Source organism: Sinohyriopsis cumingii, chromosome 7 (assembly GCF_028554795.1).
Source record: "Sinohyriopsis cumingii isolate HCF-2022 chromosome 7, ASM2855479v2, whole genome shotgun sequence".
In the NCBI taxonomy this organism is placed as follows: Eukaryota; Metazoa; Mollusca; class Bivalvia; order Unionida; family Unionidae; genus Sinohyriopsis; species Sinohyriopsis cumingii.
In genome coordinates, this window is record NC_142967.1 from 82,391,107 (window position 1) to 82,416,031 (window position 24,925).

Sequence of the window (24,925 nt, forward strand, 5' to 3'; positions counted from 1 at the left end):
GACACCAGACCAACACCGTGTCTCCAACTGCACCTGAATGACACCAGACCAACATAGTGTCTCCAACTGCACCTGAATGACACCAGGCCAACATAGTGTCTCCAACTGCACCTGAATGACACCAGACCAACACAGTGTCTCCAACTGCACCTGAATGACACCAGACCAACATAGTGTCTCCAACTGCACCTGAATGACACCAGACCAATATTTGTATGCTGTCACTGATGAGGAGATTATTGAAGAAGGCAACATAGTTGTTGCTTTCACTGTGGAAATTGTTGCCTTCATTTATCACATTTGCCTAATAATGCTTTTATTTATCGTGTCCTCCAAATGTTTGGCAAACCTCCATTAGTAGCTTGAAGCTTATGGGAGAGTGTTCTCCCTTGATTAGTCATCCCATTGAGCAAGTTCCCGCAATATTTTGCATGAATTTGTGATTGCCTAACCTACATTATAGTTGGCAGGCTTGACATTTTTGGCTCACCCCCTCCGGAAATACTCTCCTCTTTCTTAGGATGAAGCTATGACTACTTCCTTGCCATTTGGTATGCAGATCTGGATGCTTTACTAGATCAGGATCCCCTGCCTACAATCAAAGGATGAAGCTATGACTACTTCCTTGCTGTTTGGTATGCAGATCTGGATGCTTTACTAGATCAGGATCCCCTGCCTACAATCAAAGGATGAAGCTATGACTACTTCCTTGCCGTTTGGTATGTTGTATGCAGATGTGGATGCCTTACTAGATCAGGATCCCCTACCTACAATCATTTATGCTGATCCTATCCTGAAAAGGATGGAATTTAGTTATTATGCTGTGGTGGAAGATATGTGTAGAAACTTGACTCCATCAGGTTGTCCGTTTACAAGGCACAACTGCAAAGTCAAGACTTAGTTCAGGATGGTGAAGAAAGACAAGCATTTCATCTTCTTCTGTATAAAAAAAATTGGCAAGATTTCATGCCATTTTGAAGACAAACTCTGTGACCCAGGGAATTCATAAGTCAAGATTTCATGCCATTTTGAAGACAAACTCTGTGACCCAGGGAATTCATGAGTCAAAATTTCATGCCATTTTGAAGACAAACTCTGTGACCCAGGGAATTCATGAGTCAAGATTTCATGCCATTTTGAAGACAAATTCTGTGACCCAGGGAATTCATGAGTCAAGATTTCATGCCATTTTAAAGACAAACTCTTTGACCCAGGGAATTCATGAGTCAAGATTTCATGCTATTTTGAAGACAAACTCTGTGATCCAGGGAATTCATGAGTCATGATTTCTGAGAACCTGTTAGCAGTACCATAAAACAACTGTTGGTACCGTATACATGCAGACACTTTCCAGCTCTAATGTTCTGAATGTTGGTAGGAACAGTGTGGCAGTATACATATAAAGTCAACCAAAATATTTGAGGTGACTTCAAAAGTGGTGTGGGTTATGGTGGTGATGTCAGCGATGCTGGACTTATCATCTTTGGCAGTTTTTCAAAGTACTGGGAAATGAGCCTGCATGGGAATCAACAGCCTTCATAGCCAAAGTAATCAATGTCACCACAGTATAACCTGCATGGGAATAAACAGCCTTCATAGCCAAAGTAATCAATATCACCACAGTATAGCCTGCATGGGAATCAACAGCCTTCATAGCCAAAGTAATCAATATCACCACAGCAAAGCCTGCATGGGAATAAACAGCCTTCATAGCCAGAGTAATCAATATCATCACAGCATAGATTGCATGGGAATCAACAGCCTTCATAGCCAAAGTAATCAATATCACCACAGCATAGCCTGCATGGGAATCAACAGCCTTCATAGCCAAAGTAATAAATATCACCACAGCATAACCTGCATGGGAGTCAACAGCCTTCATAGCCAAAGTAATCAATATCACCACAGCATAGCCTGCATGGGAATCAATAGCCTTCATAGTCAAAGTAATCAATATCACCACAGCATAGCCTGCATGGGAATCAACAGCCATCATAGTCAAAGTTGTTGTTGTTGTTGTTATAGGGTTTAATGCCATTTTTCAGCACACGATAGGATATACATGGTGGCCAGTATTAATGGTGGAGGACGAACCTGGGAAAACCCCGGAAAGAACCACCGACCCTCGAGAAGCTTTCTCACATACCCACATTGGCTGAATCCGAAACTCGAACCTACGCAGACAGAGGTGAGATGGCAGTGATCCGTAACGGAGAGTGCTTTAGACCACTCGGCCACTCATGGCCCCTCATAGTCAAAGTAGTCAATATCACCACAGCATAGCCTGCATGGGAATCAACAGCCTTCATAGCCAAAGTAATCAAATTTGCAACTCACCATTCCATAGCAAAAGCCCATATGGTGCAGTTCAGTCTTGATTTGATATGATGTGACACTTTTCTACATTCATTGCCACTGTAGCAGTATCATTTCTTGGATTTGCAACCATTGACCATTGGTTCGCTGTTGTTCAATAGCAGCAATCCCAACCCTAGCCAAATTCCCCAGGTTTTTATTCAGGGCTTTTCCTGGGCCCAAACACCAGTACTAGACTCAATTTGGTGATAGACCTTATCCAGCTAAACAAATTCATTTTAGCATGAAATTTCAAGATGGAACTGTTGCGATGATTATACCTTTCTATCAAAAGTTTATGATCAGCCTTGATCTGTCTATCTTATCATCAAATGTGACAAGTTTATGATCAGACTTGATCTATCTTTCCATAAAAAGTAACAAGTTTATGATCTGTCTGACTCATTATATCCCAGTCCATCTGTCTACATATAAGTTCATTTGATTTGCATTCAAAGGAGAATTTACCAATTTTGTGCTCTACATTTTGGACCAAATCTCAGTCCATGGGCATTTGCAAAAATAGTCAACTGCATTGTCTACTGGACATTCTTGTTGACAGAATGGATGACAACCTTAGAAACACACTGTAAGTCCTGTTTTGCTTCAGAAAATGAACAGCCTTATCTCACGTCTCGTGCACCCAGACTTTCTAGTGAATAGATGATCTTATCCCCTCTGAACAATTCATCCATCTGGGTATGGAATTTTCTACCCATCTCAGGCTTGTTTGTTTTTCTATCAAGGTTGATTTCAAACAGTGACTAAAGGCAGTGACAGGTTTGAATTTTCTAGGCCATGTCTATATGTGCCAACTCAGTGTCACCAATTTCAGGTTGTCCAGATGAGCACATTTCTATCTTGAGTTAATACAGTTCATGCATCAGTGGCAAGACAGCAATGTCTCAGAGCAGGAGAAGCCTGAACTAGATGTCATGCTTTGTATGGATGCCGGATCATCTATCTGGGTGGGGAATTTTCCAGTTAGCTCGCTTCATCATGGTAAATGGCATCTGTGGCTCATTATATAAACCTCTTGGATATTAAAGCTACAATGAATGATTTTCATTCATGGTTAGAGAACCTGTATTGGAAGTTGATTGTTGTAATATTGGACAGTTATGAAGTGGTTACTTACTTCCTCAGTTGGGGGAACCAAATCACCTGGCTTCTGCATCCTATCAGAATATCTTTTGCTAATGCTCCCGGTATAAGATAATGGAATAAATCAGTCACGTCTCCAACAGACTAAATGTGTTGGCTGATTTTCTATCAAGAAGGGGTCAAACTCCACAAAGAAGGGGTCAAACTCCACACAGAGAAGGGGTTGGCTCCTTATTAAGTTGATCTTTAAGTTAATTTGTGACAATGTGGAATAACAAATTGCAGACCTTCATCTATCTTGTCCTGGACCCAGAAGTTTGGGCCATGGATGCTCTGGCAGTCAATTGGGATGGGATTTGGTGTTATGCCTTCCCTCCAACAGTTCAGATTCCAAAAGTCATGAAGACACTCAGGGACCAGAACTGCATAGTTGTTCTGGTATCCCCACTCAGATGAGACAAGTCATGAGTGAACAATCTGCTCAAAATAGTGATCGACGTACTCTGGAAGTCTTGTCAAAGTTAAATCTGCTTAATCAAGCCTGCTTGTAGGTATTTCATTCCTGCCAGGACAGACTTCCTTTTCACACCTGGCCATTGTAGGTATTTCATTCCTGCCTTGTAGGTATTTCATTCCTACTTTCATTCCTGCCTGGACAGGCTTTCTTTTCACACCTGGCTCTTGTCAGTAGAGCCTTGCATATAAAGTAGTTTAAAACTATAGTTGTGGAGAGAATCTCACAAGCAAGAAGTCCCTCCGCTTTGAAAGCATATAAAGGGAAGTGGCAGGTATTCAAGGACTGATGCAAGATCATATCCCATAAAATACCCTGGTTTTTCAAGAAGAAAAAGTTAATTCCAGTAATTATCAGGGGATATCACTCCATGATTTCTGACAGATTCAGGCATCATGGTAGAGGGAATTTAGGTCACAACAAGGATATGACTGACTTTCTGACCTAAATCACCCTGTTTCAAAAATGGAATCAGGGCCAACAAGAGGGGGGTCAGCTGGGGATATACCCACTTATGGGCCCTGACCAAACAACACTTTTTAATTTCATAAAAGAAAAATTTAGTTTAAACAAAAACTATGATAGGCCTGGGTGTTTCTTACCCCAGAGCCCGTGATCGCTTTTTACGGCCTGGAATGGAATCTTTCATGAGTTTTGACATGACTCAACTTAGAGAAGTTTGAACCCTTAGCCAGAGTCTCTTTGAAGCTACTGTCTTGCGAGACATACTTTCCAATAGTGCTAGCCTTGGCTTGCAGGGTGAGTTAATTGTACGACTTTTCAATGGACCCAAACTATCTTTAGTTCCGATCTGACGGGTTTGTGGTGTTAATGATGCAATATGATTTCAAAGCTATGAACTGGTTACTCTCAGTAAGCAATCAGAAGTTGCATATCAAGCTGTCTCCTCTATTGTCATGTCAAAAGAGGCAGCTATGATGACATGGTGTTAAGTTCACATTATGCAAAAGAATCTGTTAGGGTTTTTCATTTGCTTATTTTTCCCATGCCCCAGGATTGATTTGTTCATACCTTGGATGAATTATTATGAAACTAAGACAGTTCAGCCTGCAATATACTTGCTTGACTATTTGACCTTGTGGTCAGGTCAAATTTTTTACAGGACATCTTTGAATATTGGCCCCCGCCCCCCCATGTAGGACCTGGCTTTTTTAAATGTAATAACATGTTTTGGATTAGCATGATTATACCTTATCTAATATGATGACTAATATTACTGACCTTATAATGGTACTTGATTATGTTGAATATTTAGGTTTTTGTTGAGGAAGCTGTTACATTACCAGTCTGTATCTGATGGACAGTCACCTGCCCCATGCACAGCTGTATCTACCTCCATACTAAAGAATTCACTAGAAGAAACCCAGGCTACCAAAACTAAGTCAAAGAAAAAGACAAATACAACGTCAGCAGAGAAAAAGAAAATGACAAAAGACATAATAGGTGAATTAAATATTGTGGTTCAGTTTATATACGTAATTGAAGTTTTGTAGTTCTTGTAAACATATTATGCATTAAAATTACAGAGGGCATGCAAATTAATCTCCATCATCAGAGAGAATATTTGGATCTATACACTCTCTTAATGGAAATATCAGAATGAAGCTGATACAAAGAGTGTTTAGAAACAGACTAGTTGTTTTGTTTGTGTTTTGAAATAGGCTGTATGTTTGTTTGTAATTCTAATGCAGATTTGAAAACTTTTTGCCTGCAGATTTCCTACATTAAAAAATAAGATAGATGTAATATTGACATGTAATGCAATCCCTTTCTTTATAAAGACAAGTTAAGATCAGGAATCATTATTGAGATGTATACTTCAGTCTAGACTAGTGTATTTTATTTATCCTTGTATAATATTGTAAATCCAGATCAACCATTGTGTAATGTCCTGGCGGTTCTGGGTCCTTGCTCCTTACTTAAGTTATTTAGTAGAATGTACACCATTAAAGATGATCGGCAACAGCGGTCTGGCTCTGTGATCATGGCATTTGAGTGCTGTTTATAAAGGCATATGCAACATCATCTGCCGTGAAAACATCATTCTGTCATGCTGTTGGATTAGCAGTGTTTTCTCAAGGACATGTTATTGTACAAATCCCTGCTAAAGTTACTGAATCTCTTAAATGTAAGTGAGCACATAAAAATTGTGCACAGAAGATTTGCTGTCACAATTGTGAAGCCAGTAACCTTCATTAATATTAAATTGCTTAATCTATCATGTAAGAGTTTGATTTCTAGATCAGCTGCCAAAGTCAAGCACTTCGTAACTGACATTGAGATCTTTTTATTAATTATTTCATTATTATAAGCATTTCGCCAACAGTATTTAGTAAGGTTGTACAATGGCAGCCGGGGCCCCAAGTGGCCGAGTGGTCTAAAGTGCTTTCCATTACGGATCACTGCCATCTCACCTCTGTCTGCATGGGTTTGAGTCTCAGATTCGGCCAATGTGGGTATGTGAGAAAGCTTGCCAGTAGCTTCTTGTGGGTCGGTGGTTCTTTCCGGGGTTTTCCCCTGGTTCTTCCTCCACCATTAATACTGGCCGCCATGTATAGCCTATCGTGTGCTGAAAAATGGCGTTAAACCCTATATCAACAACAACAACAATGGCAGCCATGTAGTTTTTGGTATTTGGTGATACTGTCACATATATTACATGCAATTCTTATATAAAGACATTGTCATAACAAATTATTGTGCTTCTATGCTATCTTCTGAAGATAAACAAAGATCTATTCAGTCTTATAATTATTCATTAAAAGTATTATTATCATATGCACATTTGTTCAGATGTACTTTATTAGTACAAAACAAACATCTGCTCAGATCACTCCCTTACATTCAACATTAACGGGAACCAACACAGCAAAAATATTAGGCTAATTATTTATGTTGTGTTTATTTATTTGTTGTTGGCTTTTCTCCATGATTATATGTTTTATATATCTATATTGTGTGATTGATCTTGGTCAGTAATCAAGTTAAACAGCATAAATACATAGTAATATTTCTCTGTGATTGTTAATTAAATATTCAGTTCATTGTTAATGGAGGTAAACATGTATTCTTGTATCTGAGTTTGGAACATTAGTTTTTCTTTGAAATTTTTGACCTTGTTGACAGCTTGAACAGAATGGAAGTTGATCCACATCCTGATTCTGATAGTTGCTTTTTATATCAGTGTTGTTTACTTCAAAATTACCTTAACATCCAAAGTGGAATCAGTCTTATTGTCGTGTTCAGTTTTTAATTTTGGAGGGTTTTTTATATGTATATAAATTATTCACTAGAATTACAAAGTGCTTATTAATACTTCTTGGACTAAATCATTAGTTTGGAATTATTGGGAATTCATTCATGGACATGTTGCATTATACGATTGAAAGGCTGTTGGCACATTAATGCATTAGAGTCTATTGGTACATGAATACATACAATACTGGAATTCATTTGGAACTCTAAGCATATAGGAATGTCATAGAATGTTTAGGACTGTTTGAGATTTAATTCACAATTCTATTTAAATTTTCACTTTGCATTAAAGGGAAATATATTATTTGTTGAATTTTACAAAACTTATTGGTTTTCACTTTTCTGTTACTTTATTCAAGGAAATAATGTCACAACAGTTATTCCTTAAAACACTGTCCATAAATATGCATGATCAGCACCTTCTAATGACATCAGCACAGTGGCTTATGATGGTAAAATTCAACACAGACCCCTGTCGGTTTGGAAAAATGTCTTCATTCCATGTGAACCAAACTAGTGAGCAGCTGCACCTTGCTTAATGCATTTAATGAGCAGTGTCCACATTTAATGAGCAGTGTCCACATTTAATGAGCAGTGTCCACAATTTAATGAGCAGTGTCCACATTTAATGAGCAGTGTCCACATTTAATGAGCAGTGTCCACATTTAATGTATTCAGATCCCTTCAAAGTGTGAAGATGCTAAATTAAGTTGAAAAACAATATAATCACTGCTTTGTTTAAACCTGCTCAAATTCATGTACAAACCAACTTCAACCACTAGACTTTACAGTAAATAAAGGCTACAAAGAAGAATAAGAGTAATATTTCCACAATCGGCATGCTAAACAGTTCATGAAGACTATTGAGGTACTGGACTTTAAAACTCATTTTTCAAGCAGATTCGTGCTGAATTGAGGCCATCAAAAGTGTGTGAAAGATTGGACATAATTGTCCTTGGCATTGAGAAATTTGTCCTTGTTTAATTCAACAATTTTGAGCTTATTTACCTGACAAACCTTTGTGCGTACCAGCAGAATTGGTGGACACAAGGCTGAGTCAATGGTTTTGTCCAAAATTCAATGAAGTGTGAGCTTCACTACTTTGCTGTAAATGATCCAGTGGCCTAAGAGGTTAGAGTGTTCGACTCTGATGCAAGAGGTTGGGGTTTGAACCCTGGCCAAGTCATACCAGAGAGTTATGAAAATGGTACTAACAGCTGCCTTGCTTGGCACTCAGCAGTAAGAAGTTAGTGTTTGGACTGATCGGCCTGCAGTCAGGATAACATGTCTGGGTGGGACATAATGCTACATAATGCCCCAGTGTTATAATAATAATAATAATAATAACGAGGACTTTGTATAGCGCCTAATCTTTAGAAGCTCTAAGTGCTTTACAACACTAGACAACACCTACAACATAAAAACATATATAATGATATGATTACAAAAACAAACACCATGAAATTAGAAAACATGAAAAACATGCTGAAAATATTTAAGGTAGGAAACAGTATTAGGTCTTTAAGTCTGTTCTTGCAGTCGAAATAAGTGAGTTTTAAGAGCACTCTTGAATGGGATCACTGTGTCTTTGTGTCTAAGTTCAGTGGGCAATTCATTCCACATTGCTGGGCCCTGGTATGCAAAAGAACGCTGTCCATATGACTTTGTTTTCATAGTGGGAATAATGAGTATACAATTGTCAGAAGAGGAGTGTAAGTATCTTGCTGGTGTGTACACATGGGTGAGGTCGGATAGGTATTTTGGACTGGAGTCCATCAGTGAAACGTAGTACAGAGAACAAATTTTATGTTTGATTCTGGATTGAATGGATAGCCAGTGTAGGGTACAGAGCAGCAGGGAGGTGTGCTCTGATTATGGTACTCTAAGTATGATCCGAGCAGCTGTGTTTTGAACTTTTTGAAGTTTCTGGAGTAGATATTGAGATGAACCTGACAGAATTGAGTTACAATAGTCTAGTCTTGAAAGTACTAATGAACACACAAGTGTTTTAATGGCATCAACTGAAAGATATTTGCGAATGGAGCTGATGCGTCTCAGCTCAAGATATGCAGCCTTGCATATGTTCATGACATGTTGGTGCAATGTGAGAGTACTGTCCAGAGTAACACCTAGGTTTTGTATTGTTGTCTGAATTTAATATTGGTGTTGCTGATATTTATTGTTTGAGGTAAAGGATGTGAATGAGAAAGTCTTTGTGTTGTGATCAGAATGGCCTCAGTTTTATCATCATTCATCTGCAGCTTGTTACATGTCATCCATGATTTCACATCAGAAATGCACCTCTCTACACCTTGAATGGTATCATCAACTTCAGTTGAGTGGCTAGATTTGTATATTTGGGTGTCATCAGCATACAACTGGTGAGACACTGGATGATGATCTATGACACTTGAGAGCGGCTGAGTGTATAGAATGAAGAGAACAGGTCCAAGAACAGACCCCTGTGGAACACCACAACATAGATTAACTGGGCTGGAATGTATTCCATTTGCAGACACAATTTGTGTCCTGTTGACCAAGTAGGACTTGAACCACAGTAAGGCTGTATCATGAATGCCAAATACATGCTGGAGACGGTGAAGTAATATATCATGGTCTATTGTGTCAAATGCTGCAGACAAATCAAGGAGGGTAAGGACTGTAATGTTTCTGCTATCCAAAGCATAAAGAATGTCATTAACTACTTTTAGAAGAGTAGTTTCAGTCCTGTGGCAAGGCGATATGCAGATTGTACATTGCTAAAAAGACTGTTTGAATTCAGATGAGATACAAACTAGGATAGAACAACCTTTTCTAAGATTTTTTATATGAATTGGAGATTAGAAACTGGGTGGTAGTTCTTTAAATCGTTATGGTCTAGTGTTGGTTTCTTCAGCAGAGGCTTTACAATGGCAGTTTTGAAAAATGATAGGAATTCCCCTGATGAGAGAGAGGTATTAATAACATCAGTTAGTGAAGGCAACACTGGATCTAAGCAATCAAGCAGCAGTGATGTTGGAATTGGATCAAGTTCACATGACTTTGGTTCACTCTTCATCAGGATTGTACGTACGAAATCCAGAGACAGGTTCAAATGCTGCTAATGGTTGCCGCTCAAATTCTGTATTCCGACTGTATAGTGACGATGAGTCAATTGAAATTGTGGTGTCAAGCTTATCTCTAGACATCACTAAAACTGCCAGACTGCAGACATCATAGCAATATGACTGAAAAATTATTAAAGCAATGTTAAAAATTGAAATCAAACATACACTCACTGTAATAGTGTATATACATAGTGTGTCATTGGTAAATGAGCTTTACGCAATAGTTCTTATACTTTATAGTCAAGTTGTTCATTAAGATTTAGCATGCATGGGTAAAATGAGATGTGCTTTCATGAGGATTGAAATTTTTCTTCAAAGGTTTCCCTTGAATGAAGAAATTGATTTGAATAAGTATTGAATCTAGTTTTCTTATGTTAGTATAATTTATTATTCTTTCTTTCATTTTAAGTAATACTATTGTTTGAATGCTTTATGCTTATTCTGTTTTTTTCTCTATCTTAAGACATATCGATTTAAGGCAGTGAGTGGAAGTTACAGCTACTGGATTCCATATAGATATGCATACTTTGAAACAATATATAATACCTTATAATTTTTTTCCAAGAGTTAAAATAAAACATGTAAAAGCTAATATTTTTTACCAGAAAGAATGTTGACTTTAATGATCTTCGAATGAAACATGGTAAGAAAATGGGGTGGGGGCTTCTTTATATGTGGCTAACATTTTGTTGGTCTTTAAATTTGTGATTTGGAGCAATAACAAAATCCATGAAATATGGTATAAGTTAATCATACTACAGTATGCCATTGAAGTAGGGACTTAAACTTTTAAATAATTCTTTCTCTTTTATGATAACAGCAACACTCAACCCAAAGACTAAGAGAAGTCGTCCCCAGGGAAGCAGTAAGTATGTTGTACCACCAATACCCCTGGACCCAGTGGGCAGACCAATATTTCCTCTTACCATTGGAGATTTGTCCATCCACAGTGTTGGAGAGGTTTGACATATTTGTCATATACATATATATATATATATATATATATATATATATATATATATATATATATATATATATATCTGTTAAGTCTACTTGTTTTTGTGTAATCAATGCATGTCTCATTAGCCACAATAAGTTTTGTTTTTCATGCAATATGTAATTCTGATAACCTTTGACATCTTGATTAATGGATACTGGCTGTATCTGGACCATTTCAAATACATGAAGACTGAAATTCATATATGGACCATTTCAAATACATGAAGACTGCCATTTCATATATGGACCATTTCAAATATATGAAGACTGACATTTCATATATGGACCATTTCAAATATATGAAGACTGACATTTCATATATGGACCATTTCAAATACACGAAGACTGACATTTCATATATGGACCATTTCAAATATATATGGACCATTTCAAATATATGAAGACTGACGTTTCATATATGGACCATTTCAAATACATGAAGACTGACATTTCATATATGGACCATTTCAAATACATGAAGACTGACATTTCATGTATGGACCATTTCAAATACATGAAGACTGACATTTCATGTATGGATCATTTCAAATACATGAAGACTGACATTTCATCTACAGACCATTTCAAATATATGAAGACTGACATTTCATGTATGGACCATTTCAAATACATGAAGACTGTCATTTCATATATGGACCATTTCAAATACATGAAGACTGCCATTTCATATATGGACCATTTCAAATGCATGAAGACTGCCATTTCATATATGGACCATTTCAAATACATGAAGACTGTTATTTCATGTATGGACCATTTCAAATATATGAAGACTGCCATTTCATATATGGACCATTTCAAATACATGAAGACTGACATTTCATGTATGTTTAAGTTGATTGAGTGTATAACAGTTAATGAAAGTAAATTAACAAAATTAGTGGATAGCAGCAGGTATGCAGAATCAAAATTAAGAAAGCAAGTAACAAATAATGAAGCATGAATGTATATCTTAACCCTTATGATTATTTTACTCCAGCTTCACCTATATCAGAGAGAGAGAGAGAGAATGAGATTGTTGCAGTGGGACTCATAAATTTATTTTGTATAAGCAGAGTTTCATTGAAAATAAGGAGAAATATTAAGATTTTTTTTGCATATCATCTAAAAGTGTTGAATCAAGAAATCATTCAGTCAGTTAAAAATAATAAAAAATAATAATAATAACAATAATAATAATGATAATAATAATAAGATGTTACAAGTCTTTGCTTTTAAAATAAGTAACAGAAAAGAGTGAAAGACAACAAGCTTTGTAAAATTTAACAAATAATTTATTTCCCAGGAATACAGAGTGAAAATGAGAACAAAGAACTTATGGTATTGTGAATTAAATCCCAAAATAATCCAATAATTACAGACACAAGTCCTAATAATATAAAGTCCTGAATAAAACTCAGAACAAGTCTTTAAGAGATCCAAAACTGAAGGTGATGACATGTCTGTTGTAGCTTATGGAGTGCTGATGTGTCAAGTCTTTTGTTGAATCACAGTAATATAATTCCAGGTTTGAATATACTATAAATTCCAGTGAATGTCGTTATCCAAGAATTTTATCAGTGCACTTTTGTATTTCCAGAGAAAATAATCCCTTGAATTCAGTAATTTGAAGAAAGTAAAATTCAGTCCAAACTGGTCACAACATAATACAACTTGAAAGTGTTAGATGTTAAAGCACGAATGACTAAGTCCTCACGATTACAAGATTATATAGTTCTCACTTGACCTCAGGTCACAATTAGCATTTTCTATAAAAAAAATTAATACCTAATGGAAGATAACCTTCTAGAATGATCCTGTTGTTACCCTGACCCAAATCAGCATATTTACTTCTTCTGTTAATAAAGATCCTGATATTAAGCCCATAAACATAGAGAATAATTTGGCTATGTAATAGTTGTTGACATAAAATCAAATAAAAAATAAACTAAAAAAAAAGTCAATCAGTTCAAGCAGAAATTAACTCAGTTTGGACAAGGTAAAGTCCAGCATACAATGTTATATTACAATATCATCTAATGAAATATAAAAAAAAATTGAACTAACAAACAAACAGTTAAATTAAAAATACATAACAAAGAATAATAATAATAATAGACTGAATATATTAGTTACAGAGAAAAGTGAATTAGTAGCAATCACTGATCTACCTTGATGCATTCTATTATATACAATATATACACCATACTCTATTATATACAATATATACACCATACTCTATTATATACAATATATACACCATACTCTGTACAATATATACACCATACTCTATTACATACGATATATACACCATACTCTATTACACACAATATATACACCATACTCTATTATATACAATGTATACACCATACTCTATTATATACAATATATACAACATACTCTTTTATATACAATATATACACCATACTCTATTATATACAATACATACACCATACTCTATTATATACAATGTATACACCATACTCTTTTATATACAATATATACACCATACTCTATTACATACGATATATACACCATACTCTTTTATATACAATATATACACCATACTATATTATATACAATACATACACCATACTCTATTATATACAATATATACACCATACTCTATTATATACAATATATACACCATGCTCTTTTATATACAATATATACACCATACTCTATTATATACAATATATACACCATACTCTTTTATATACAATATATACACCATACTCTATTATATACAATATATACACCATACTCATATATACAATATATACACCATACTCTATTATATACAATGTATACACCATACTCTATTACATACGATATATACACCATACTCTATTATATACAATGTATACACCATACTCTATTATATACAATATATATACACCATACTCTGCTTCATAGATGCACCTGCCTACAAAAATCCTCCCCATCACCTTTTACTTTTAAGAATCAATAGCCTTCTTTTGATTACAATGTAGGAATTCAGTCAAGGAATGAAATTTACTGTCCTTAACTGAAAAGTTTTACAGGATGGTAGACAAATAAACAACATTGTGCAGATTTGGCCATGCCACTTGATCTTTTAGAGTTCTACTTAACACATATACGTTTTGGCAGGAATTTGGCATCTATACATCCTGTGTTTAGTTCCCTGTGTGATGTTTCAAATTTTGTCTTGAGTGAACCACATCAACAGCTAAACCATATGGCTGTTTGAATCGTAAACACATGCACCCACCTACTTAAATACGCCATATGCATCTTTTCAGCAGAATGTGGTACATAACAATATAAGAGCATACAGTAACTTTCACACAGTAATGATGCAGGATTACAATCACACATATTCACATATATCAATTCACACAAATACAAAAGGTAATGTTGAAGAAAAAAAACATAAGATAAAACATAATGGAGGTTACATTATTTTGTTTGCTTAGATTCTTATCCATTTAAAAGTTGATTATGAAAAGCGGAAGTTGGTTCCACCATACTTTGTAATACAATTTAATTTTGTTGCAAGAGTTTTCTTGAGTTAAAATGAAATCTTATGATTTCAGATAATGCCTGACCGGCCAGGATTCCACACATCCACCTGTATCTACCCAATAGGCTTCTGCAGCACACGGCTCTATGCCAGCACACATGACCCTCTAAAGCCCTGTTTGTACACCTGCAAGGTGTCTGATGGAGGAAATGGACCAGTGGTGAGTTGATGACATTGTTTTCGTTATTAACCATGATTCATCTCTTGGTCTTCTGTAATGTGCTAGATTATTTGATTTACAAAGCTTTTAGCATACCTGGCTGTAAGGCTAAGTGAGCTTATAGTATGGTTCTGCATTTGGCATACATTATCTTTTGCCTATTGTACGTCATGCATCAGTCATAATTTCCTATTTTCAGCTTCTTAAAAATCGCTTCTGCTGTAGCTGTCAGCCCCGAAAAGCCATTCAGACCAAACATTCTGCGGTGGGAAACAATCTCCTCATACAAATGGCAGTAGATATTGTTAACAAAATCTCTGGGTTTTTATTCAAGACTGTTCTTGGTGTCAATGGCCAGTCATATACTTGAGTTCTCTAAACCTCTTCTTGGTGTCAGTGGCCAGTCATATACTTGAGCTCTCTAAACCTCTTCTTGGTGTCAGTGGCCAGTCATATACCTGAGCTCTCTAAACCTCTTCTTGGTGTCAGTGGCCAGTCATATACTTGAGCTCTCTAAACCTTTTCTTATGGCCCCCTGGTGGCCATGTGATCTAAAGCATTCACAGTTATGGATCACTGCTACTTCACCTCTTTCTGCATGGGTTCGAGTCTCAGGCTTGGCCATTGTGGGCACGTGAGAAACTTTGCCAGTAGCTTCCCATGGGTTGGATGTTCTTCCTGGGATTTACTCTGGGTTCTTTCTCCAGCAGTTATACTGGCCTCCATGTATAGCCTTTTGTGTGCTGAAAAATGGCATTAAACCCAACAACAACAACAACTTCTTCATACAGGCACTGTGGTTCAGAATAGAGACAACAAAACTGGTTCTAAATGCTACTAAGGAGAGAGACTTTACAATCAGTTTAGATCTATAAAGGTGCACACCTCCATGTTCCTAAACACAAGTCCTCCAGGAAATTCCTAATGTTTGGTTCAGGAATACAGTATGCCATTTCAGGGCACTTCCTTTTGGTCTCAGTATCAATCTCTGGGTCATCATAAGAATTATGGACAGGGTAATGTCTCACTTTACAGCAATCTCCATGCCTGTGACATCCATGCATCTATCTGGACAACATACTGCAAAAACACCAGGTAAGTTATATTCTAAATCCAGACATGAATTCCATTGTTTGACTCCCACTCCACCTTGGTTTTCTTGTTAACTAGGACATTTTACCCACTTTGGTTGTTGTTGTTGTTGTAGGGTTTTAACACCATTTTTCAGCACACGATAGGCTATATATGGCGGCCAGTATTAATGGTGGAGGAAGAACCCGAGAAAACCCCGGAAAGAACCACCGACCCACAAGAAGCTACTGGCAAGCTTTCTCACATACCCACATTGGCTGAATCTGAGACTCGAACCCATGCAGACAGAGGTGAGATGGCAGTGATCTGTAATGGAGAACGCGTTAGACCACTCGGCCACTTGGGGCCCCTACCCACTTTGGTATCGAGTCAGACATGCATCTGAGCAGGGTCTGTCTCCCTCAGGAATGTGTCTTGATAATCATCTTGACAGTGTCCAGTCCTTTCAAAGAATCGCATCAGTCAAAGAATTCCTTTGCTTATTGGGTCTCTTAAATGTGGATCTCATTGCTGTTCATGAGACAATTGCAGATGATTATGCTGTTCCAGTGGAACAATCAATCTTATTTTCCATGACTTGTATGGATGCTGTCATGGCTGGTCAGGGTGTACACCTCATACCATTATTTATGGAAGATGTCAGTCACCTACAGATGAAGGCCATAGTGAAGGCATATCATTGGTGGCTGTTGATTCTATATGGAATGGGTGTACCAGTTATATCCAGCAACTCCACTGTGGTAGACTATCTCAGAAGGCAAAGGGGGGGAGGGGCAAATCATCAGATCTTTGCCTCCTAGTTTGGGATTTTCTCAGGTGGTGTCATCAACAACCAATCCATGTTCAAGTTCATCATATTCTGGACAGGCTAAATGTATTGGCAGATATGTCTTAACAGATGCTGCTGAATCCAAATAAAATGGTCACCTCATCCCTTGTTATTCAGTCAGTCTGTACCCACGGGGCCAACTAATTTTGGCTCTGTTGGTGACAAGGTGGAATGCAAAGCTCCCAAGCTTTGTCTCTCCAGTCCCAAGGCCTGGACAGTTGATGCTCTTTACATGGGAATGGTCTGGATGCATATATTTATTCTCCAATGGCTCTCATGCCAAAGATCTTGCACAGCATGAGGGAATTAGTGTGCTGTTACACAGCATGAGGGAATTAGTGTGCTGTTACACAGCATGAGTTAATTAGTGTGCTGTGACACAGCATGAGGGAATTAGTGTGCTGTTACACAGCATGAGGGAATTAGTGTGCTGTTACACAACATGAGGGAATTAGTGTGCTGTTACACAGCATGAGGGAATTAGTGTGCTGTCCTAGCCTAATTGCTCTCTTAAGTGGGAAAATACATAGATACCTGACTTGTTCAACCCAGCGACTTGTTCAACCCAGCAGCAGAAATTCTAAGGAAAATCACAGCTTTTCCTCAATCACAGTTTTTCCTCAACTACTGCAAGAACCTTAAGTGCAGGCATTTCATCCGAACCAGACTTGGATACAATTATTTTAGAGCAAGTGTATGCAGAATAGCATGGGTGAGAAAGCCCACCACACTGAAAGTGTATGAGGGGATGTGGAGAGTTTTATCAGAGGGATATACATCAGTCTGCTTGTCGTACTTGATTTATGTTTTCTAATGGTCCTATTTCTTCTTCACATATGTTACCTGATTACAGCCACTGCCTCATAAATCCATCTCTCCCAAGCTAAAAGAAATATTCACCACATCTTTTGGCTTTTTTTTTTACAGTAAAAGTGCTAAAATCTATGCTCTTTTCTTTGAATTGGAAAAGTCTCAATGTTATCCTATTCTCCCACAACTGATTCAAACACTTTTGTAGAATGCATGGGGTTCAGAGAGCAGACTGATCCTGATTGCTCACTCGAGTTGGGAAAAATCATGGATCAGTGACTTTCTGAGCATAGCAGTGGATATTCGCAGGAAAATCATGCCATCTCTTTGACTGCTAAATCAACAGTGAATGTAGGTTTTCTGTTTCAAACCTTGAACCTGCACTCCAGACTCCTAGCAAACAATCCCTCAAAAAAAAACAGTTTTCAGAAATTTATCCCAGAATGCTAGCAGAGACACATATTTGCCTTAAAAGCCTAAATAACTTATGGTTCATTTTTTGAAGAGAAACAGTTGGCTCTTAGCAAAATCAAGTGCTACCATTTGGACTCATTTTGCCATCATGGAAGGAACTTGTATCAAATTTGACTTTTCTGTTTTAAGGCCTTGTCCTTTGTCAGAAATGGAACTAACATGGCTTCTGATGTGGTTGAATAAAGCACCCTTTTAACTACTGTCTAGAGCTAGCAGATTCAACTCTCCTGCAAGATCTGCCAACTTGTAACATTAGCTACAGCTGACAGATTCAGTGAGATACCTGCCTTACCTGTTGACCCCAACTTTGTGCAGTTCCACCATGATGGTTCAGTTTCTCTCATGATGGCCCTGCATTCAGGTTAGGGCAGCCACTAGTAGTGCAGCATTTGAGAGCTTCATAATGATTTGGGTTACTCTGCTTACGCTGGAGCTGTAGAGGCAAACATTATTTTCATCCATGCAGAGTATTAAAAAAATTATTATCATTTTCAGGAAGAATATAATTTGAATATAATATGATCATGGAAATTTTAAATACATGTACATGTAATTTTCTCGTACCTGGAAAAATATATTTTTTTAAAGTATAAGAAAAAGTGTGTAAAACATTTATTATCATTTTGGGGATAAGTACATGTATGAATTCAAATATAATACGATTGTGGCATAGCTTCTGAAATTTAACAATTTCACCAGGTTCTTGAATTGTTATGCCAAAATAAACATTGGAAATGTTACTTATTACTGATCCATGAGTAACCAGATTGACTTTGCGCAATGATTAGTAAAGTAGTTTTCACGTTTCTTTTGATATTCACAAAATCTGAAGTAAAAGTTTTATGTATGCTAAAAGCATGTGTTGATTGTTAATTATTCTTGCTGTAGTTGTTAAAACAAATAGGTGTACAAGTGTTAATTATTGGGAATTTACACTGGATAAATGTACACGGAAACGCATGTGAGAAAACTTTAGCAGTATGAAATTTGTACAGACACCATTCATAGACAGTGGAACCGTAATGAACCATACATGTGCTTAATCTTTCTTAACCTAATTTTGCTGTTAATTTTTCCCAGTGAATTCAGACACATAATGATCTGTGACAAAATTATTGAACAGTTTAAATATGAATGAAATTTTTGCAATGGAATTACATGTATTATGGATTAACTGCATGCCACGACAGTATATCAGATTGTAATTAAATGGTGTTACTCAGTTCATGCTGTATAATAGATGTTAATTTCAGATACAATGATCTGTGACAAAATTAATGAATATTTGAAATCTGTGTGCAATTTTCCAGTGGAATTACATGCATTGTGGATGAACTGCATGCCATGAATACATGAAATACACATATATGTGCCAATGCGTTGTTCTCTGAAAAAAGTAAAATACTGTAAAACCCTGCATTAACGCGACCACACTATTAAAACGATCCAATTTTTGGACCTCAATTATCGCAATATAGTGGGGTCACACCTGTACTTTAATATAAGATTTTGCAAAAGAACATTGAGAATTTTTATTGCATTCTAGTTTGAAGTGACACAGGAGGATGACATCATTATATGTTTCTTTTCTGTTTCAGTTTGAAATTGTCCCTGAAGACAATTCAGAAGTATTTCAGGGTAGGAGTTTGGCAGAGAGTCATAGCATGCTGCTGAGAGCAATCAACAAATCCAGGTTTGTTTACAAAGTCATTCCACAAAAACTATTAACCTCATGGATCAGTATTTGCACCTTTGTTAGATCTTCCTTTCTGAAGAAATAAATGTAGTTGTGTGCATATCATCACAGTCATTAATGTGTGTGAAATTCATTACTTATTGCATGAAAAAAACCAATAAAATTTCATACTGTGAAATTCATTACTTATTGCATGAAAAAAACCCAATAAAATTGCATACTGTGAAATTCTTTACTTATTGCATGAAAAAACCCCAATAAAATTGCATACTGTGAAATTCATTACTTATTGCATGAAAAAAAACCAATAAAATTGCATACTGTGAAATTCATTACTTATTGCATGAAAATAACCAATAAAATTTCATACTGTGAAATTCATTACTTATTGCATGAAAAAAAACCCAATAAAATTTCATACTGTGAAATTCATTACTTATTGCATGAAAAAACCCATATAATTTCATACTGTGAAATTCATTACTTAATGCATGAAAAAAACCAATAAAATTTCATACTGTGAAATTCATTACTTATTGCATGAAAAAAAACCCAATAAAATTGCATACTGTGAAATTCTTTACTTATTGCATGAAAAAACCCAATAAAATTTCATACTGTGAAATTCATTACTTATTGCATGAAAAAAACCCAATAAAATTGCATACTGTGAAATTCATTACTTATTGCATGAAAATAACCAATAAAATTTCATACTGTGAAATTCATTACTTATTGCATGAAAAAAACCCAATAAAATTGCATACTGTGAAATTCATTACTTATTGCATGAAAATAACCAATAAAATTTCATACTGTGAAATTCATTACTTATTGCATGAAAAAAACCCAATAAAATTGCATACTGTGAAATTCATTACTTATTGCATGAAAATAATCAATAAAATTTCATACTGTGAAATTCATTACTTACTGCATGAAAAAAAACCCAATAAAATTGCATACTGTGAAATTCTTTACTTATTGCATGAAAAAAAACAATAAAATTTCATACTGTGAATTCATTACTTATTGCATGAAAAAACCCATATAATTTCATACTATGTAAAGTCCAAACAAAGAAAACGGTTAAAAATGCAAAATTAAAAAAATATATATTCTTCTGTTGATTCAAAGTAGGGGCATTTCACTATTTGAGGAATTATTACTTGTACCTTTCTGACGAATCAGTGTTATACATACCTCTTCAGATCAGTGTTATACATACCTCTACAAATTAGTGTTATACATACCTCTACAAATCAGTGTTATACATACCTCTGACAAATCAGTGTTATACATACCTCTACAAATTAGTATAACCAGTGTTATACATACCTCTACAAATCAGTGTTATACATACCTGTGACAAATCAGTGTTATACATACCTCTGACAAATCAGTGCTAAACATACCTCTACAAATCAGTGTTAAACATCTACAAATTAGTGTTATACATACCTCTACAAATTAGTGTTATACATACCTCTACAAATCAGTGTTATACATACCTCTACAAATCAGTGTTATACATACCTCTACAAATCAGTGTTATACATACCTCTACAAATCAGTGTTATACATACCTCTACAAGTCAGTGTTATACATACCTGTGACAAATCAGTGTTATACATACCTCTGACAAATCAGTGCTAAACATACCTCTACAAATCAGTGTTAAACATCTACAAATCAGTGTTATACGTACCTCTACAAATCAGTGTTATACATACCTCTGACAAATCAGTGCTAAACATACCTCTACAAATCAGTGTTAAACATCTACAAATCAGTGTTATACGTACCTCTACAAATCAGTGTTATACATACCTCTGACAAATCAGTGTTAAACATACCTCTACAAATCAGTGCTAAACATTCCTCTGACAAATTAGTATCAAGCATATACTTATACCACTCTGGAGAATTAGCATCAAGTATGTACTTATTCCACCCTGACAATTGTGTGATTGAATTTTGGAATTCAAAATGGCAACCATCATTTAACAGGCTTGAGGTAGCTACTCTGGATTTTTGTGCTGTTATCAGGATGTTATACGTGTTGTCATTATTTATCTACATTGGTGATTTCATCATGCTTTGACATTTCTTTTTGAATGTATTTCTTCATTTACTCATTTTGGAAAAGAGAACTATTATAATTTTTCAGTCATGTTGCCCCACTGGTACAACTGCCTTTGTTTTGAAAATGACAGTATACTATACTCGTCAGTCGACCCATTTATGCTACGATGGACCCTCAATAAATTCATTAAATAACCATTCCTTGTCACTGCATACTACATTGTGTACTAGACATAATGACAAGAGACTACAGTCATCTTAACCTAAATGTAAATGGCAGCGAAAAGAGAAATGTTTCAAAGCCAACCAGTGCATTTATAACACTTTCGCCCATTTCTTCACAGTAGTTTGAAAATTGGACCATTAATTTAGATAACTTAATTCAAATTCCATTTAAATCTCTATCCTTGAAATCTGAGCAACCATTGCATATATCGTAATTTACTTGAGTTCATATTTTCCCACGCATGCACTGCACCACTAATCGTTAATCATTCGACGTTTCATCTTATGGATTAAGCCTAATACCATTTTGCAGTTAAGCTACACAACAGTTAAAATGTTTTCACCTCCATGGAAAAAAAATATATTCCACAAAAAGTGAAAAATAGATTGGAGTACACCCAAAATTGGATGTGCATTCAGCCATCAAACATCAATGTACATTATGTTGTTCGTACAGTAGTATGCTGCGAAGTTTTGAATTGGGAATGTGCACAGAGGCATGTGTCGTTGTTTACAGTTTACCTGTCATACATGTACTATATAATAATATTATATAGCACATGTATGACAGAGAAATTAAGGAACAATGCAAGCCCCTGTGGGCATGCAGCAGAACAATGTAAAAAAGCACACTGTTTGCAAAAAGCACATAGATATTGGACAAATGTACAGCACCCATCATATTTCAGCTCTGGAGTACTTAAAGCCACCTACTCAAGTCCTGCAAGCTACCAATGCTGAAGCATTGTTCGTGGTTTTCTTGTTGAATATAACTTGCCTTTCTCTCAGCTGGAGATCAGCAACAGTGACAGTGAAAGAGTATTACCTACTGTAAGGAAAAATAAAACGAACTTTAGGGCTTCCTTAGGTGCTGAAAATTTGCAACAATTTTAGTCCCAAGATTAACCAGCAGGCAAGAAGCCTGAACTGTTTTGAAAACACATTTACCATAGCCTGATTGATGAAGTTCAAGACTGCCACAGCATCATATCATGACAAATAGCGTGAAGTTTGTGTATATATCAGTAAATTTAGCTTCAAATACATTTGTACTTGTAATGAGCATAAATAATATATTTAAGTTTTATTTTGGGATTTTCATATAATGCAGTACTGACCAACAAAGTGGATGGAGCTAGTGTCATTGTATAATTTTCACTAATTGTGTTCAAAATTCACTAATTTTTATCCCTCATTTCACTAATTGTGAGTCTAGAGGGTTGGCAGCTTTGGTCTATTCAGTTTGTTGAGTTATCATTAGAATTTACAACATAGAACCTAGCCTGCTGTTGCACAGTACATGACGGTCTATGTTAATGGGGATAGACTTATAAGGAAGTATTTATAGTCTGTTTAAGTATGCTGTCCAAATTTCATGAAAATTGGACTTTAGAATGGGATGACAACATGTCGACATGATATTTATCATAGAGGGCCAGTAAAAATAAAACACACTTGCTCAACAATGAGAAACTATATAGTGACTTGAAAATTTATGTATAGTTCAGACAGAAAACAAGTGTGTTCTTGAAAATTGTAGGATGATTCAGTCTTACATATGAATACTTTAATAAGTAAATAACTAAAATATGACATGTAGTTTTCTTTTTTTGTTCTGTTTTGCTTTTTTTTAAAATCTGAAATTTTGATTTGGAGTCCATTCGGGCACCATGCTGACATACTTGAAAACATGTCAAACATGTGATCGAAGGATCATTGTAAAATTCAACATTAATTTGTGAATACAACTGTTTTGTAAAAAAGAAGAATTTTTGATCATGCTGTTAAGATCATTAAAGTCCTTTGGAATTTCCATACATTTCTTACTGATGGAAACTACCAAAGTAGCAGTACAGTGAAAAGTACCATGGTATGTACCACCACAAAACAATACAGCAGTAAACTGGTATGCTGTTAATACACTGCACCTCTGTTCAATTGTAAACTAATTTCAAGCGTCAGACAACACAAACATTCCTGGATAATGGCTAGACTAACAAATTTTATTGCATCAAGAAACATGAATAAATTCAAGTTTTGTTAAAGATGTTTTACAATGATATAATCTTTTATCAGGGGTATGGATGTGCTGGATATAGTTGGAAAGGGGGCAGAGTTTTTTGGCTTGGCTCATCCTGTTGTGAAGAATCTGATTCAAAGTTGCCCAGGAGCACGGAAATGTAGCGGATACAAATGGGTCAAATTTGAGGTTAGCAAGATGTTAAGCATGGATAGTGTGGTGTCACTGTCAGATGACCCTGCCGTCAGCTTTCCATCTCTCAAGGCCAAACTCCAGAGCCTGATGACACCACTAGGTACGTATAGGGTACTTCTCAACGTCAGTAAGTTCAATTTAAAAACAAATCTTACGATTATTTTTTTTAATTACAATTTTTAAAAATTGTTTTGCATTTATCTTGCATAATAGATATTGAAACATATTTGTTCCACTGAAGAAATGTTTTAGCATGGTAAACATTCATTTAAATATTTCTACGTTTAAAGGTAAATGAAAGTTTCGAAGAAGAAAAAATAATGACTTTTTTTATGTATAGGAGATTTTTCTTAAGAGGCAATGTAAACTATGGACCATAGATGTAGCTTTCATAGGATTCACTATGAAAAGAATTGTA

General features: G+C 35.8%; 1 protein-coding gene across 1 annotated transcript in view; it reads left to right on the forward strand.

Annotated features, from left to right (window-relative positions):
• LOC149795632 (transforming growth factor beta regulator 1-like) overlaps positions 1-24,925 on the forward strand; it is a 41,664-nt gene that overhangs the window by 10,086 nt on the left and 6,653 nt on the right. Inside the window, exons 6-10 of the mRNA XM_089965461.1 lie at positions 5,250-5,437; positions 11,177-11,316; positions 14,934-15,080; positions 19,884-19,978; positions 24,369-24,607. Of these exons, the coding sequence (XP_089821587.1) occupies positions 5,250-5,437; positions 11,177-11,316; positions 14,934-15,080; positions 19,884-19,978; positions 24,369-24,607 (809 nt within the window). The remainder of the gene's footprint in view (positions 1-5,249; positions 5,438-11,176; positions 11,317-14,933; positions 15,081-19,883; positions 19,979-24,368; positions 24,608-24,925) is intronic.